Consider the following 20254-nt stretch of genomic DNA (forward strand, 5'->3'; position numbering starts at 1 on the left):
TTTGTCTTTAAAATGGATAAATAGAAGATTTGAATAAACAATAACAATATAATAATGAGCTCTTCAGCTCCAACAACAATGACTTATAGTCCAACACTCAGGTACAAATCTTCACATAAAATAGACGATACTATACGAAGGGATGAGCATTGTGCTAGGGGCTTTACGTCGCGCCGACACAGATAGGTCTTATGGCGACGAAGGGATAGGAAAGGCCTAGGAGTTGGAAGGAAGCGGCCGTGGCCTTAATTAAGGTATAGCCCCAGCATTTGCCTGGTGTGAAAATGAGAAACCACTGAAAACCATTTTCAGGGCTGCCGATAGTGGGATTCGAACCTACTATCTCCCGGATGCAAGCTCACAGCCGCGCGCCTCTACGCGCACGGCCAACTCAAAGGGGATGAGCATTATATATCTAAAATAGGTACCGGTACACTATCTTATAAGAGCATATTTGCTCCATTTACTTACATAGCCTAGGAATGTCAGCTCCAAAATGAATACAGTGCAGCCTCTCAGAGGCATACATTTCTCATAGCGCACAAGGTTATACCTCATAATCTTCAAATAAGATATTTACAGTCACTTACCCCTGTTTTGGGCTTATCTTCTGCTCAACAGTTTTTCACTTTATTTTACAGGAACATAAACAGGGGTAATAACTGCCCATACTAAATGGACTTAACGTAAAAATAAAAAGGTTGAACATGACTGGTCATGAACAAAAGGGTAGGAGGCGAAACCCTTACATTCCTCCTAGAAATTTTTAAAACCCTAATTGGGCTTATGGCCCAATGACACAGAGGCTAAGCCTATTCTACGTCGATGTGACTGAATGAAAAACATTCAATTCCAAGAGAGTGTTAAGAGTTTTAGAGGTTACCCCATAAAAAGTTGAATGGGAATCAACAGAAGGAAATCACTCTTTGTTCCCTTACGTTACATGTTTCCCTGCAGAGATTTGAACAGAGTCCTCAGACTTGCCGAAAATCTACATTTAAACCATGAAATTAGAACTTTACATGAATAAAAGAAGTTTGAAATCTTCCCCACACGCTATCTGCCGGAGCTATCATATCTTACGAAAATTCAGCCATTATCTTGAGTTGCTGGGCTTTCCGAACACCGACCTGCGGATCCTGCCCCCCAGGTACACGCCGCACACAAAGAACCGGAGCGATAAAGATGACGATACAGCCATAAAGCGCCCACATTATATAGTATTTCGAGGGGAAGTTTCCAGAACTCTTTACAGATAGGCTGGATGCCAGCACACACCCCCAATTTTAATTGGCTGGAGAAAATATTCAAAAAACCTTCTGATTGGTTGATAGATACAGGAGTTGGAGGGGGGCTGAAGTGTTGAAAATCTTGGCACAAGAACAAAACAATTTTCAAAAACTAAAGTTATCCAACAGTAAAAAATCAACTTTCCCTTAAGAATTAATTGTCCTTAAACTTGCCAGAGGGGGCACTTAGGCCAATGGTACAGACATCTAACAGCTGCAAACCCTAGTATCATGCCTTGCATTAGTTCAAGTTAAATAACATAGATAGCCTTACAGAAGGCGCGCAGTTTAACTGGACGGAGAAGGTTTACCCCCGGTACAATTTCCAAGGGCTTCCACCAATTCACTGTGACATTCTCTCGCATTTCTTCCCCGGAGAACGGTTATTTTGATGTATGCTCAACACGGGTTACTTCCACCTCGCACGACGCTCGCCACATAACTGATTTCACAGCACTCTCTGTGCTACTATCAGCAATCACACAGCCCATCTGTTGTTGTGAATACACACTATGCCTGCACAGTTTCCACGCGACAAATAGCAGTTTGCGATCCACTCACATATCTGCAAGAAAGAAGTTGCAATGAGTGCTGCCCCAACCCTCACTTTCGGGAGTGGGGAGAGGTCTTTTTTTTACCATAACGTTTCTAACATTCATTTCAGGCCATTCTTTCTCTGTTCAATTCCTAAATCATTTAAGTGTCAAACTTGGTTCATGAACTTTTCCGGACACTTCTTTCTTTGTACTTTCTTTGTGTTTTTATAATTATGCTATAACTTTTGTACAGTGCATGTATCAAAAATAAGAAAAGATTACGACAAACACTTCTCCCGGATCTGTGGTTTGCGAGAATATGGGAGACGAGTATTATCTTATTATCGTATCTATATTCTGAAAGTCACCAATGTGAATTTTAAGAAATTACATAAATGCTGGTTATTGTTCTGTTGGTGGCTAGTGATGGTGCTTGTTCATGAAAGGTCAATATGCGTTCGTAATGGATGTCGGTAAAGTCACCGGAGTCTTGTTAAGTTATCAATCACAGGCAATAACGCACGCTAACTACACAATGTTGTTAAACACGTTGTTTGTAAGTCCCATACATCAAGCACCAGCAGCAAACACGTCGTGCGAGCTTCATAAGTACAAAAAATAGTTTCAAATTTCCTTACGGATAAATCAAATGATCATAAATATGTCTTACAGATGTCTCCCCGTCGACTGCTGCTAATTTCAGATGATCGCCAGCCATAATAAAGCCTGCACGTCTGCTAGGTAACATTGTCTGCCCATCTATCCATACCTTACATCACAGCCAGCAAGGTTGCTAAGTTACACTTCCGTGACACATTTTATTACACACACTATTTTGCAGAGGTGCCAACATTTGAATGGATTATCACTACCCTTCGCCCCCCAGAAAATGTTCGAGTTAAGTCCAAAGCATGCTCCTCCCTTCAAGATAATAACACCACATATGCCCTTTCCGATAGCAATCTATTCTGAAGTATATCATATAACACAATAACATTTGCATACTACCTGTTAATTCAGTGATAAAACATTCCTTTTAGCTTCTTTCGCACCCATCAGCTGCTTTTCAGTTTAGGTTTTCGTGAAGCATTCTTCAGCATGTGATGGATGACACTTTCGTCTTCTGAACCATAAGCGATTCTAGTGCAAATGTGCTTAATGTAGGCCTCCATTCTGTCTCATTATTTCTATCAACTGTCAGCTACACTTAATATTGCAAATTCAACATTACTAGGATTCAAAGTGGAGAAGAGCAGAGTAGAGCTCCTTCATTCACAATGAATTTCATATCGCTTATGGATAGCAAAAGGAAGTGACGATCGAATAAGTAACATTGCCAACCAACAAGCATTGAAACAAGGAGGGTTTAGCAGAAATGCTCGAAAGGATTGAATATTTTTTCTTCTTTCCTCTTTTCCGTAGACAATTATTTTAGTGATAATGTCAGCTTTCCCGTAATAATTTCCCCCTTTGACAGCAATGCGGTAATCGTGAAGTGAAATCCGTAACAAATACGGACAATCCGTAATAGTTGGCACATCTGCTATTTTGTAAGATAGATTTTCGGAAGACCTCCAGCTCTATTTATTTATTTATTTAGTTCTTTATTTATTTACTAGCTGTTACCCACGGCTTCGCTCGCGAGGAGTTGTTAAGTTGATAAAAATTAAGTTTTCCTCGGTACTGCACTAACAATAAGACACTATTTGAAAATCCCTAAAGTATAAAATCTCACCGAAAAATTGCATTTCATTTACCCCAGAACCTCTTTGTAAACCACACTTGTGGCATTGCCTTTTGTGGCTAAAATGACCAAGCTACTGGCAGAGCTAAATCTGGAACATGCGACATGGAACTCGACATGTGAGGAACAGTCCTCTTTTAAGTCGAGAAAAAAAAAAGTTTCTGTATTTCTAAAGGCGATTCCAAACACCAACTTTCACGTCTGTAACATCTTAGTTTTTGAGATATAAGTATCCTCATAAAGAGAATTCAACTCCTTCTTCACTTATTTTTCGATCTCCAGCTTAAGTTGATTTTCCGAAAACAAAAAGTATGTGTTTACTTTTTAAGGGGATTACAAATACCAGTTTTCACGTCTGTAACATGTTATGTTTATGAGATATACTGTAGATATACTCATTTTAAAAACTGCCCCACTCTTTGGCTGAGTGGTCAGCGTTGAGCCCTTCGGTTCACAGGGTTCCGGGTTCGATTCCGGGCTGGGTCGGGGATTTTAATCGCGTGTGATTAATTCATGTGGCTCGGGGACAGACTGTTTGTGTTTGTCCCAACACTCTCTTCTTCATATTCATTCAACACACAGCATTACCAACCACAACAGGAACACGCAATAGTAATTACATCCCCACACACGGGGTCGATGTCAGGAAGGGCATACAGCCGTAAAACAGTGTCAAATCCACATGTGCGACACAGTTCGCACCCGGGACCCCACAGGTGTGGAAAAGCGGTAGAATAAGATGATACTAATTTTAAAAATTCACCCGCCTTTTTATTATTACACCCCCTTAAGTGGATTTTCCAATTTCCATGTCTGTAATATGTTAGGTTTTTGCGATATATTGTAGATAATCTTGCTGCTGTAGGAACACTGGAGCTGACGTTGCCATGGTTACGGCAGTTCATTTCTTTATCCGATTCCTAGACAGGGGTAGTGTGATGCCAATATCTCCATAACGGTTGATTTTAGGGCCTTAAAACATGGTTTTCGGGTCCGAAGGGCTTACCGAGTTTTGTTCTTTGTGTCAAGGGTCTTAAAATGAGCTTTGTCTCGTCCTTGTGCGACAAATTCGATTTCGCCTATATTAGCCTATTATTTTTATATTTTTATATCTTCCCACGTCGCCCCCCGCCCCATCGAATTATTTTGAAAATAAAATACAGCCCATGTTACTCAGTGGTAATGTAGCTTTCTATAGGTGAAGTAATTTTTGAAATTGGTTCAGTAGTTTTTGAGTTTATCCGTTACAAACAAATATGCAGATTTTTCCTCTTTATAATATTAGTATAGATAAGTGGTGAAGTTACTGCGCACTCGGTGTGTTATCACTACACCCCAGATTTTTGGGCAGAAAATGTTTAGAATGCAAACTGATATAGTCCAGCCCGCTCTTCTGTAATGCAGTGAGAATAACATACTGTAAATGGGGAACGCTGAATACATAAATTCCTCTGATATTGGTACGCTGAACTCCAACATTTCCTCCCCGTTCCCCCTATTTAATTTTAGCCAATATTTTATCACTTTTTTTGCTATGTCTGTTTTTATACTTATTTCTTCACGCATGATCCTAAGTCCTTATTGCTGATGCAACCGTCAGATAACGAAAAGTTCAGAATTAGTTTCTCCCTCTCTCGAGACCTCTTCTGCAGCCCGACCTCAGAGCTTGAGGCATGGGCTGTGCGACACATCAGCATGTCTGTTTCTTACTGTATTGACGTAGATCGCTTTTCTCAGGAATGACGGTGCTCCTCCCTGTCATCTTGTTTTCTGGCAAGTTCCAGTCATAGCGTCGATCAGACGTTGCATGCTCTAACTTTGGCGAACGACCTTCTCTGCTTATTCTGACGGAATTTTCCGCTTTAATTGAAGCCAATCTTGATCTGGCAACAAAAATTGTCGACATGGAATGTTCTATATTTAGAAGCTTACGTATAATTAGAGCAGGTGGGGCGCGTCTTTTTAATTCTTTACTCCGTTTGACAAGGACTGCTCTGCTCCGTTCCACTTGATGGTACACTGTTTTACTCCAGCTTTGCCGCTGTTTAGACAGGAACTGTTGAGGTAAATGGATATTCAGTTTGTTGGTAAACATTTGTTAGAGACAGTGCCTTGAGGATATTCCCATCCTAGTTAATTTTAAAAGCAGGGTTCCCATACTACGAAAAACGTAAAATCGAGCAATTTCCTCAATTATACCGATAGTTGAAGGGCTAAAGGGCCTGCAAATATTTCATGTGTATCTTCGATAGTTCTATCAAAATAAAACAATTCAAAAAATCACTTCCGGACTAAACGCAATTCCAGAAAGACCGCCTAAAATAGCTTGTTTCTTTACTAGTATTTTTTAAAATTCAAATCCCATTCAAATTAACTTATTTACATAATTGTTTTTGTAATGTGTACCTTGGTTCAATACCCTCAGGCGAGTTTTTTATTTTTAACACATGTCCTCACCGAATGTAGTTATAAGGGCGTAAGTGAAACTCTGTATTTACTCACATTAGCGCTCGTAGTGGTAGAAAAAGGCAAACTGCTACTCTAATCAACAGGATAGCGAAGACTAAGAAAAGAATTTTTAGAAATCAAGAATATATTCCTCATAGTTCATTAGAATGTATTTTTTATTTACCTACAATTCCTAGCTCATATCTCTTGGATATTTTCAACATTGAGCTGCTTGCCTGAAAGGCCTGTGAATTTTTTGTTACTTGTGTGTGTGTGTATATATATGTCTGGTGGGCATGACCGTTAAGGTTTCAAGTTTTCCGGGTCTGATAGCGCGGTTAGCAGGTTCGAATCCCGTTGGTAGAAGGAATTTTCACCACCAGAATGTTGGCCGTTAGGGTTGCAGATAGTGGTATACAATTTCTAATCATCAGATTGCATGCCAAAAGCCTGAATTTTATTCCAAAGCTCTCCGCAGTGCTCATGTGAAGCGAGGGCATATGACGCTCCTGATGGTTTGTCGGATGGAGATGTTAAGCCTTGGTGTTAATCGACAAGAGTAGGCTATTCTAAACAGAGTTTCACCCTCTCCCTTTTCGATTACCACCATTATCCAGATGCACAGGTCGCCCGTGGCTGTCAAGTAAGAAGAGCTGCACCAAGCGAGCCGAACATGTTCTTGGGACACTCCTGGCACTAAAATCCATACGATAAATAAAATAATTGTGCGAGTAATGTTAAAGAATTATCCCGCTTGATAAATGTGTTGCGGGTCAGTATCGACACAACATTATGACATAGCGTTCTTTCCAGGCGCGACGACGATATTTTGATTCTTAAGTGATTCTCTCTCCCTACAAAAGGAATCCCGCTGTCAGTGTGTTAAACTAAGATTGAAACGCACCAGAAAACAGAACATTGTTAAAACAACGTGACTAATAATAATAATAATAATAATAATAATAATAATAATAATAATAATAATAATGTAAACCAGAGGACCCGGGCTACTCCCCAGCATTCGTTATAAAAAATTACATAACTTGTCTACTAATAATGTTATTTGCTTTACGTCCCACTAATTAGTTTGTTACGGTTTCCGGAGACGCCGAGGTGCAGGAATTTAATCCCGCGGAAGCTCTTTTACGTGCCAGTAAATCTACCGACAAGAGGCTGCGTATCTGAGCACCGGATTAAACCAGGATCGAACCTGCGAAGTTGGGGTCATAAGACCAGCGCTTCAACCGTCCGAGGCACTCCACCCGGCTTGATTGTCTATTTCTGGATTCCTATTACCTGTTAATTACATGTCAAGTGAATTTTCGTAGATGTCTTTATTAAGACGTTCATTCATATTTTACGAACCATTTTATAGTTTTGGTGTGTGTTTAAATGAAATAATTATTTTGTTTCCCGTCGATCTCTGTTCTTGTTGTTGCCAATATTGTCCGTGAAGTAGGTGATCACTTCAAATAAATAATAAAAATAAATGATAAACATGTATTTACACATCGTCCTATAGAAATGATGTACATGATTCCAACTGCTATTGAGAATGCCATCAATGAGCGTAGTCTGGACAATTTCTTTTTCGCCCCTTTTAACCCCCCCCCCCCACCATGTATGGAGGCTGAACTTGGACTAAACGGCAAATCATCACAGCGACCCAGAAAGGTATAGATTCGATACTAATACTGGTCGTTTTCGATTATATATTTCATATCACCCCCTTCCAACCCCCAACAGAGGGGTGCTAGGGGTGTGTTATCCCCACAGTATTTCTCTCCAGATAGTATTAAGTCATATGTACCAAATTTGTTGCAAATTGTAGGTTTGCATGTAGTCGTCCTCATTTTTAATCGTTTAGCCTCGCCGATTATCTTGACGTGAACATAATGCTCCTTAAGTGTATGCAACCCGCTGAGTACAAAATGTATTGCCAGCTTGGGAATGCCTTCGCCTGCTATTACTGGAGTGGTTATTTATTGATTTGATTTTAAGATTACTCAAATTTGACTGAATTTAGAGACCTGTCAATGCTTGATGATTTGCCGGCAGGCAATTCCAGAGGGAATAAAACAAAAATGAAGCAAATCTGCCCAGTAGAACGGACCACGGTTGTCTTTGAATATACTGCGTGGTGTGCACCCGTGGTTGACGGTTAAGATTTTGTAGTTGCAGAAGTACTGCCGCCTAGCGGAGATGACAGTAGAACAGAGAAAAAACGCTCCTAATTAATAACATTTGTTAGACGTGAGGCTCCTTGGCTGAATGGTCAGCGTATTAGCTTTCGGTTCAGAAGGCCTTGGGTTTTATTCACGACGGGTCCAGGATTTGAATTGTGTATCGTAAATTCCTCTGGCTTGGGGACTGTATCTGTAAATACCACTATCCCCTTCTCTCTCTCTCTCTAAAAACCACCACAAAAACATGTATTAGTGAATATATCCCTCTACACAGGGCTGTCGTCAGGAACATAGCCAAGGACCTACGTCACCACAGGATCTCCCGTTTTACATGACTGTTTATATCGTGATCACCACTGCACGAAGTACAGTTTTACACGACTGTTTATATCGTGATCACCACTGCACGAAGTACAGTTTTACATGACTGCTGATATCGTGATCAACGCCGCACGAAGTACAGTTTTACATGACTGCTGATATCGTGATCACCACTGCACGAAGTACAGTTTTACATGACTGCTGATATCGTGATCACCACTGCACGAAGTACAGTTTTACACGACTGTTGATATCGTGATCACCACCACAGGAAGTACAGTTTTACGTGACTGCTGATATCGTGATCACCACCGCACGAAGTACAGTTTTACGTGATTGTTGATATCGTGATCACCACTGCACGAAGTACAGTTTTACATGACTGCTGATATCGTGATCACCACTGCACGAAGTACAGTTTTACGTGACTGCTGATATCGTGATCACCACCGCACGAAGTACAGTTTTACATGACTGTTGATATCGTGATCACCACCGCACGAAGTACAGTTTTACGTGACTGCTGATATCGTGATCACCACCGCACGAAGTACAGTTTTACATGACTTCTGATATCATGATAACCACCGCACGAAGTACAGTTTTACGTGACTGTTGATATCGTGATCACCACCGCACGAAGTACAGTTTTACGTGATTGTTGATATCGTGATCACCACCGCACGAAGTACAGTTTTACATGACTGTTGATATCGTGATCACCACTGCACGAAGTACAGTTTTACACGACTGTTGATATCGTGATCACCACTGCACGAAGTACAGTTTTACGTGATTGTTGATATCGTGATCACCACCGCACGAAGTACAGTTTTACGTGATTGTTGATATCGTGATCACCACCGCACGAAGTACAGTTTTACGTGATTGTTGATATCGTGATCACCACCGCACGAAGTACAGTTTTACATGACTGTTGATATCGTGATCACCAACGCACGAAGTACAGTTTTACGTGATTGTTGATATCGTGATCACCACCGCACGAAGTACAGTTTTACGTGACTGCTGATATTGTGAACATAGCCAAAGGATATCCAGTTTTATTCGACGGTTAACTTGATCTTAGCCGCATGATTTCCACTTTTAATAAACTTTTGAGATCGTAATTCTACAAAACAGGATCACCATTTTTACTTGACTAATGATATCGTGATCACAACGCCGAACCACAGAGATGTACATTTTAAAAATCCCACGGGCACTGGCCGGGACTCGAACCACGCCTACCTTGGCAAGAAGACACTGACGAACATAAATAGGAATATAATATTCTAGGTGTAACGACCCTAACCTCACTAGTATCTGGCAACAGGTGGAAAACTAAAGCAGTTGAATGTTGTGGACGCCGCTAGGGGTGCATGCTCTCTGCTATTGATCTGACCCATCCGGTTACGGGACCAGGGGAAATTTCCACTCGCTAGAGCCCGTACCCGGTGCAGATACACCCTTCGATAATAATCCACCAAACTCTGACCTGCAATTTACGACCGAATTCTGTGACCCATACTCTCGTACATGCAAAGGTATAAAACGATCGAACCATTCTAAAAGAATGGACAGGAGTTCAAGCGCCTTCATTCTGGAATGGGGTCCAGCTAGCAGGATAAAAACGTTCTGCATGATAAGCAAGAAAACTACTCACACCTCATAATGAAAGACATGAAGGACCTGATACGCATACAACAAAGGAATTTTAACGATGAACTTAAAGAGATTAATCTGAATAACACTGGCGTCAAGAAGATCATCTGGCTGTACAACTGGGGTTAATCCACATACGTTGTCTTCCCAAATTGGGAAAAGCCCAGAACTAAGAAAAGTGTAAATAATGAAACTAGAATAATTCACTCCTGTGGGCTCATTTCGTCAATGTTACTTAGGCCTAAACAAAATGGGGTTCTAGATCAGGAGTGCCAAAACTCAAACTTGTGCGCGGCACTAGAAAATTTCAGTGAGGGATATAGGCATATATATTTAATTGAAACTGATTTAATGCAAATGACATTCTATTACTATCTTGTACAACCAAATGTGATACAAATTTAATATAATAAATGAATAACTTTTAAGAAGAGACATATCGTTGTCGTGCCTAGGAAAACCGATATGTGATAATATTTCAGCTTAGAACTCTAAGCAGAAAGGTTCAGTATTTCATGAACTCTATCAATGAATTTTCGCTCTACATGTGCTGCGGGTGAGTATTCTCTCCCCACCCCAGATTGTCACGTGGCAGTATTTCGAGACTCGACGACGATATACTCATATGAGCATATCATTTAAAAAGTGATGATGATGATTATTGTTGCTGTTTAAAGAGGCCTAACAACTAGTCATCAACCCCTACTGGTACGAGGTGAACGAAACGAAAATTAAAACTACATCATATATCCACTGATTAGAATCTAAAACGAATGATGAAGAAATGATCGTGAAACAAAACAATCAGTGGATCCTATTCACAATGCTTTCGTTACTGGAATTATTATTATTATTATTATTATTATTATATCAGGAGTACACCTTCCCCGGCTAGTTAAACTGCGCGCCTTCTCTAACGCCATCTATGCACACGAACTTGTAAACTACAGGAAACTTTCATCTTCTGCTGTTAGATGTCTCTACCATCGATTTACTTGCTCCCACTCGCGGGCTAAACTCTTTCATAAAGTAATGTTTAGTTTTGCAGTTGGCAAACCTTTGTTTCTGTGGATTGTTTTGTTTATGTACCGAAGTTGTCAACACTTCAGCTGGTTCCTCCTCGATTGTAATCAACCTATAAAAAAATTGGAAATATTTTCTCCAGCCAATTAAAACGGGGTGTGTGTACTGGAATCCAGCCTATCTGCAAAGAGTTCTGGAAACTTCCCCATATGGTACTATAAAAGCAGGGCACTTCTGAGCCGTATTATCGGAATTGCTCCTGTGATTGTAAGTGCGACGTGACCTACAAAGGCCTGCGGCTCAAGATAATGGCAGATTTTACCTAGACATGTGATTGCTCCTGCGAGTAGTTTGAGGGGAAGATTTCAACCTCTATTCCAGGGCCTCTCAAACGCCCAAAATCTCACGCGAGCAAATCGAGGCGCAAGAGCTCCGTGCACTGTGCATCGTTCCCGCTCGGCTCGACTCGGACCAACGTTTCGTCTCTGGGCTACTCGGCTAAGCTCGGCTCTACTCGGCGCAACTCAGCTCGGATTTGGAGCGTTACGTAGCAAGTGTGGAAGAGGGAGACAGGGGGAGCGAGCGAGATAGGCGCGAGGAAAGAGAGAGTAAGCGCTATTGCTCCAAATCGAGGAGTGGGGGGTCTGCACTCTGGTCAACCAAGCGAAGTCGTCTTTTGCACCGTGCACAGTGGATGCACCAGGCGCATGCACTCTGAGAGGCCCTGCTCTATTCTTTTAATGACATTTTGTAAAACTGGTGGTTTAAATGTAGAACTTCTGGCAAGTATGAGGAGTCAGTTCTATTCCCAGCTGGGAGATATGTAATGTAACGGAACAAACAGTGATGACAATCTGTCTTTTCCCATTCAACCTTGCATGGGGTGACTGAAGTTTTCGAAACCTCTACATTTCGTAAATCTGGTTTGGCATTAACGTTTCTCATTTAGTCACCCCGGTGTAGTATAGACTTAGCCTCTGTATCATTGGGCCATAAGCCCACGTAGGGTTTTAACAATTTCTTGAAAGAGTACAAGAGTTTCGCCTCCTTGGCTTTTGTTTACGGCCGGTCATCTGCAACCTTTTCTTTAACCATTAAGGCCACGTAGTATGGGCTAGTATGCCCCTGTATATTCATTTCTGAGTGTAACATTTTCCTTGTGGGAACAGTAAATATTGTGCAATGGGGCCGCTGTGCATGAACACTTTAATGTGAGGTGTAATTTTAATGCGCAAAGGAAACTGATTGCCTCTGCAAAGCAGACTATGGTATAGTTGGAGCGCAGACTCCTACGAAATGTACCTCCTGGAGCATTTCTTACTCTTAAAAAATATTGTACCTGGGAAGAGCAATTTGGCACTTTTCTATATAAATTAACAATTTGTAAATCTTTCAAGCGCTGTACCTGATGTTCGGACTTCTAAGTCTCCTATATTGTTCGAGCTGAGGAGCACATTAACATTGTTGTTATTCATTCAGATTTTCTGTTTCTCAATTTTTAAACTAGAAAAAAGGAAAGAATTAAAACTTCAACATTTCTTGTGTTAAGTTCTGCTCTAGTGAATTCCTTGTCCAGCCATTCAACTCTCACGCTTCTTATCCCTCTGTGAACCACGGAAAACCCGTATCAATTATTATTATTATTATTATTATTATTATTATTATTATTATTTATTTATTTATTTATTTATTTATTTATTTTCCACAAATTGTAGGTACAATTCAGGGATGGTGAATGGAGAAAGGGCACAGCCGCACAAACACGAACGCGCCTCCATCCCCACTTAGTATTGCAATATTAAAGTATACCATTATATTCTACACAGTGTGCTTACATAAAGTTACCGTATTTACACCGATATATATTTACATAATATTCGAAAAACCTGTTCAACATTCAAGTAATTCGACACACACACTAGAATCCCCACATATCCTACTTCAGCTAGGCCGGCTCACTCATACCTACATACAGCCTCACTCACTCGGGATCATGAAAAAATGCATCCGTCCTCCGAGGCATACTGTGCATTCACACAGTAGAAAAAATGTGTTATGTACAGAAGGTTTCGTTATATATTCAGTACATTCTTTTTACCTCTTTACAATTTCTTATAAAGGTAGTTCTTTTATCTGTCGTGAAATGATACACATTATCAAATGGGATCCAATATCCAGGTCACCGTCCCCTCATAATGGTACTTCTTTTCCTACCGCTTTTCCCACACCTGTGGGGTCACCGGTGCGAACAACGTCGCACGTGTGGATTTGGCCCTGCTTTACGACCGGATGCCCTTCCTGACGCTAAGCCTATATGGAGGGATGTAATCACTATTGCATGTTTGTGTGGTGGTTGGTAGTGTGGTCTGTTGTCTGAATATGATGCCCTTTATAACGGTACTATATCACTGGTAAAGCAGAATGATGGTGTTCCTCTGTGAGTGGTTCCATTGTGTGTGACATACCATGGCTCTACATTACCTGTGATTAGTACCACCATGCGAGAAACACCATGATCCTACATTATCAGTGATTACTAATCACAGGTAATGTAGACCCATGGTATGTCACACACAATGGAACCACTCACAGGTAAAACAAACCGTTGGGGTTTCGCACATAAGGGTACTACTCGCAAGCAACGCAGACCCGTGGTGTTCCTCACTTAGTGGAACTAATCACAGACCACGTATACGCATGGTGCTGCTCACACAGTGGTACTAATCATATGCAATGTAGACCCACGGTGTATCACACATTATGGCAACGCCCACAGGCAATACAGACCTATAGTGTACTACTCCTCTCAGCCAACGCAGACCCATGGTTTTACTCACATAGTGGTACTAATCACGGGCGCCATCCAAACCCGTGGTGTTTCTCACTCAGCGGCAATAATCACAAGCAACGCAGACCCATGGTATTTCTCATTAAGTAGTACTACTCATAGGTAACGCAGACCCAATCTGAACACAATGGAAGCGACCGGTGGAATTCACACCATGACCATTATCACAAACAACGCCCAGACAGTAGTGTTTCTCGCATTAAGGTACTGCTCCTATGTAACGTAGAGCCATGGTTTTCCCTGCAAGCTGGTACTAGTAGCAAGTAACGTCGACTTATGGTGTTCCGCACGTAATTATACTAATCACAAGTATTCTCATGGTTCTAATTTCATTATCCCGTGGTATCTTCTACGTGTTGTCTGTTGGCGAACCTCAGTCTTCGTTCGAGCTAACATGCAACTTCTCAAGGCAGAATGGAAGACTAAATAGCTGATTTTATTCAATTATTCAAACCAGTGTTGTTCCGTGACTGACTGATTTATTTGTAATTGGTTCCTACAACTCATTAGCAAAAAAGTTAATAAATTACGGCCAGACTTAACACAAACATTTTTCCACGGGCTGCTTGGAATGATTTCGGAGGGCGTATGTTTGACATCATCATCTTGAAGCAGGTCGGGAGCGCTGGACGAGTAGTCGCACCGTCAGTGGCCACATCAAAGTGGGGACAAAGAAGTTATTAATGAAATCACTCCCCGAATATGCTGACAACTTACCATGCACTTTAAACTACTGTCTGTAGACACTCATAATGTCAACTCACGCAGGCTCCTGACGAATATTATCGGGTCGTTTGTCACGAAGTTCATTAAAAAACGGTCTCTCAAGGTTGTACTATTGTACTGAACAACATGTGGGAGTCGGTCATAGTGGACCGTGATAAACACGATCAGCGCATATGTTCTGCTCTGTTTAAGTCAAATGAACACTCACCTCATCTTGTGGAATGTAGGCGCTCGGTCCGCGGATGGTCGCTTGTGGCACTGGCAGGCCCCGCTCCTGAAACAAGAGAGCAACAGGAACGGTCATCACACCACTCACTTGAGATAACTACTATGCAGAACCTATGTCCCTACATGTATGACTGAATTAATGAAGTGAAGAAAACAGGGGAGCATTTGATTCCTTTTCCTCATAAGAACAGACGAGTCTAAAATTTAGAAACAACATCCTCTTGAAACCACCGAGCCGATTAGCTGGGCGGTACGGGACACGACAGGTTCGAACCCGCCATCTACCCAACTAAATATAACATCTTGAACTACCTGGGTATATAGTCCGCGCACCTTATTACTTTGTACGGGGTTGAGGAGTAAGGAGGGAGCTCTCCCGGTTCCGGTTATACTGCCAACTGAATGGAAATGAAATCTGAATTGAATCGATAATATGATCGATAGATATGAATGTTCTAAACATTAATTATCTTACGTCAACAACTGTGTCACACATACATTATTTAACATATAACATTTCTCGATGCGAATCTTGTTCCTAGCATGAATTCTATATTTTAGCTTTGTTGGGTAAACAACAACAGTAGTAGTACGTAAAGTGTACGCCAGATGTCGCACAGCGAGGCATAAGCGATTCATAGTTTGTGTTTCAAAGGTTGTCAATCCGAATCTCGAAAATAACCGAGGTCGACCGATTCAGCACTAGAGTGTGCATGTATCACTAAAAGGTGCGCGTACTGTACTTGACCTGGGAAGCCGTTTTCAGTTCCTTAATCTTTGCTACTTACATAAAATAATCGATGGCTATACCAAATGCAAACTCTCCCAACGTACTTCTCTATACACGTCCCTCCCCCCACTATCCTAGCGGCCCAACTTGAGAACCGGCATATTCATCATTATTTTTTACAATTTGTTTTATGTCACACCGACACAGATAGGTCTTAAGGTGACAATGGGATGAGAAAAGTCTAGGAGTGTGAAGGAAGCGGCCATGGCGTTAGTTAAGGCCTGATGTGAAAATGGGAAACCACTGAAAACCATATTCAGGGCTGCCATCAGCAGGGTTTGAACCCACTGTCTCCCGAATGCAAGCTCACAGCTGCGTGCCCCTAATCGCACGGCCAACTCGCACGGTATATTCATCATTAGAGCCCGGAAGTTCAGGCATTTATGGGTGCTAAAATAGGAAGGCAAATAAGCACTGAACGTTTAGGAAATAGGCAGTACTCTAATTAAAATAGGCATTTTTTACAATGACAAAAATGGGTACTAATTTTTTTGCTACTTGCTTTACGTCGCACCGACACAGATAGGTCTTACGACGACGATGGGACAGGAAAGGGCTAGGAGTGGGAAGGAAGCGGCCGTGGCCTTCATTAAGGTACAGCCCCAGCATTTGCCTGGTGTGAAAATGGGAAACCACGGAAAACCATTTTCAGGGCTGCCGACAGTGGGGTTCGAACCTACTATCTCCCGAATACTGGATACTGGCCGCACTTAAGCGACTGCAGCTATCGAGCTCGGTAAAATGGGTACTAAAATAATAAAGATACTTTAATAAGCTACGTAACACACATCTGTATCACATTTTAGTATTTAATATTATTTATCCCCATGTGGGTGGGGATGATAGAATAACGTCAACGGTATCCCCTATCTGTCGTAAGAGGAGGCGACTAAAAGGGGGAGTCTTACTTGTGACAGGTTCCTCGCTCTGTCTGACCTCCCTTGGTCAACTCTTGTTCTTTTCCGACCTCGACGGTAGTAGATTTGCAAGGCCTACAGAGTCTTTCATTGTCGCGCTCTTCGTGGTCCATCGCTATCTTTTGCCGATAATTTCCATTTTTCGAAGTATCCCACCTCTTCCATTTTCCTGCTGATTAATGTTATCACAGGATGGTTACCAAGTTGTTCTACCTCTTCAAGAATAATCACCCCCTGCACTTAATTTTACGTAGCAAGGACGGGACCTGGCAACCTTCTCAACCATTTCGCTTATAGAGTTTTCACATATGAAAATATCGTTTATGTAAATGTTATTTTGTAACTATTAAGTTAAAATTATTATTATTATTATTATTATTATTATTATTATTATTATTAATGTGAGTTTTGGAAGCCAATCCGACTGGGCTTTCCCAAAGATAACCTCAACATACCACCATACCTCGCTTTTGCAGATGATATGACGATACTAACAGAGGATGAGAAGACTGCCGTTAAACAGCTAGAGATACTTATAGAAAGTGCAGAGAAGGTTTGACTATAGATACCGTTCGAGAAAACTATATTCTTATGTTTAAAGACAGATATCAGAAGCCTGAGAACAAAATATGGTACAATTGACAGAGTCCTTTACTTCAAATACCTCGGAGAATTTATCGAACCGAGAGGCCTCGAAAATATCTCACAACAAACTTGTCTCCAAAACATTAAACAAGCATTAGGATTAGTCTAAAACATCTACAACAACAAATTTGGCGTTACAACACAGTCAAAACACCAACTGTCCTTTACGCAATTGAAACACTGGCACTGAACAGAAAACAATAACTTGAAGAAATAAGAAAAAGAAGACAGGATGATCATTAGGACAATCTTAGGAGCTAATACACCCAAGACGGTTACAGGTTATAATCAAACAACCCAACAGAAAAGTTCTCAAACATCGACATTAGAAAAAGAAGAATGAAATTCTTCGTTCACCTCACTAGATTACCAGAAAATCGATTGACAAAAATGATAACAGATTATCTAACCTCACTTAAGAACTCAACACCCTGGCTTAACGAACTTTGAAAGGACCTCAAAAACGCAAACATAAGTTCAACAGACATCCTAGAAAGAGACATCTTTGGAAAGCTACATCATAGCAACCACAACAAAAATCAGTACAGATCAAAGTGCTCAGAAGAACGCAGGCTTTCTCGGAAAGAATAATAGCCTATTGGATCATCAAGAAAACCGACAGAAGAAGTGACGGAATTATTTGCTTAACGTCTTCCAATATTGGGAGAATTTACTACTATTACTACTAATAATAATTATTATTATTTACGTCCTATCAACTACTTTAAAGGATTTCGGAAGACGGCGAGGTGCCGAAATTTCCTTCCCGCAGGAGTCCTTTCACATACTGATAAATCTACCGACGGGGGACTGACGTATTACCTTCAAATACCACCGGACTGAGCGACAAACACTGAACTGAATGGCCTGTTATCCTAATATTCACTCACTGCATTTTTGGGCTAGTTATGTAGCATATATGGCTTATTTTTCGAAGTTTTACTTTCATTAGACCCTCATCATGGCACCATCCTTGAAAGTAATGATTATGTTTTATTTGTAAACGCTTTCCTGTCACCTTTGGGTTTTTATGTACTGATTCAATTAGTTTGTCATTTGCATACATGACATATTTATGGTCTTTAAAACATGGGCTAAACACGACCAATAAGATAGGACTAAAAAGGGTCCTAGATACTTCCTTGTGGAACACCTATCTAAACTGAACTTATATCCCCACATGATAATGAAAAGAAGAAGAAGAAATGTTTGATGCCCACTACTACTTCCCCGGTTTTTGGAGATTGCTAGGTGCCAGAATTTTGTCTCGGAGTTCTTTTGCATTCACTTAAATCTATCAATACAAGGTTTTCGAATTTGAGCGTCTTCAAATACCACCGGACCTCACAGGGATCGGACCCCTCTTGGGCTCAGGAAGTCAGTTCTGAGCCACTAACCTGGGCGCTAGGCAACGTGTGAGAATACCACATGACACGGATATTGATGGAAGTGAGGAGCACTCAATATTGGCTGGGGATTATCAATCAGAAATGAGCCGTAATTCCTTGTATTACGAGCACAGTGATAAGTACACCCGGAACTAATGTGCACACAATGACCTCATTACTGTTCGGTTAACACAGCAGAACAAGCTCTTCAAAGAGCCCACACACGTTCAATATTAGCAGATCAAATATTTTAGTAGATATTGATCAACAGATGTGCACTGTGCTCGACAAGACTAATATTTACATTACTTCAGCTAGAGTTTATCGTTTCGGTCATCTAACAAACGTTCAGGGACTAGATACTTCAGGTTCTGAGTGACCATACCCATGGCCTGCCGTAAGAGAAGGCATAAAGAGGAACCCAATGGGATTTCAACTTCGGGAGCGTAGGTTAGTTATCACGGGGCCCCCCACCTGAGACTAGCATTGCTCCTCACTGTGATCTTTTCCTACCCAACCTCCCTTGGTGAACTCTTATACACGCTACCGACCCCGATGGTATCAATCAATCAAGCAATGGCCTGCATTTAGCACTGCCATCCATGTGGTAGATTCCCTATTAATTGTTTATATAATCTTTTCTTTAAAAAATTCAAAGAACTTTGAAATTTATCTAAAAAATAATAAATTATTCAATTCTCTATAATTTTGACTTTTTGCTAGTGGTTTAACGTCGCATCGAAGGTTTTGGGCAACGAAAGGATTGGAAAGCGCTAGGATTTGGAAAATACCGGCCGTTGCTTTAATTAAGGTTCAGTCCCAGCATTTGCCTGGTGTATAAACATCGGAAACCATCTTTACGGGTGCCCGCGGTAGGATTCGAAACCACCATCTCCCGAATACAGGCTCACAGCTACTCGACCCCTAACCGCACGGCCAAATAGCTCGGTATAAATGAATATTTGCCCCAATTTTCTCTCTTTAACTACAACTTCACCTTCATATTGTGATCTTTTTTACCTTTAAAAGATCCAGTCAAACTTATTTATCGACAAATGTAATTCTATACCATCGCTCCATAGACAGCTCGTCTCCTTCATCCCAAATTTTTCCAGCTGTAAGTTTGCAACATTTTCGTAATACTACTATTTTCTAGCAAATCACCCAGAACAAATCAATTACTTTAAGCTGCAAGTGATCGGGAGCAATCTCAACTAAAAGCGAGAAAGGTTTGATAAATAAATCCAAGTCAGTCGTGAGCCATTCGAAGCCTTGAAACCTTTTTTGAAAACTGACATGCTGACAGGCTAGCAAGGTGACTGTGTTGCTCTCGTGCGGGAAGACTCGTAACTACTACTCCCTCGACACATGCCACTTGGACGCTCGGCGGGCAATGCGGGAGCCCTGTTCTGTTTCGCCAGGCCTGCCTGAGAATAAAAATTATAGCCACCATCCCAGTTCTTCTTCTTCTTCTCCTCACGGACGTTTTGCGGCCATTAT

General features: G+C 41.1%; 1 protein-coding gene across 1 annotated transcript in view; it reads right to left on the reverse strand.

Annotated features, from left to right (window-relative positions):
* The window catches only part of LOC136878950 (uncharacterized), a 644334-nt gene that overhangs the window by 402377 nt on the left and 221703 nt on the right, over positions 1 to 20254 (reverse strand). The window contains exon 4 of the mRNA XM_068229091.1: positions 14995 to 15060. Coding sequence (XP_068085192.1) covers positions 14995 to 15060 — 66 coding nt within the window. The remainder of the gene's footprint in view (positions 1 to 14994; positions 15061 to 20254) is intronic.

Source organism: Anabrus simplex, chromosome 8 (genome assembly GCF_040414725.1).
Source record: "Anabrus simplex isolate iqAnaSimp1 chromosome 8, ASM4041472v1, whole genome shotgun sequence".
NCBI classification, from domain to species: Eukaryota; Metazoa; Arthropoda; class Insecta; order Orthoptera; family Tettigoniidae; genus Anabrus; species Anabrus simplex.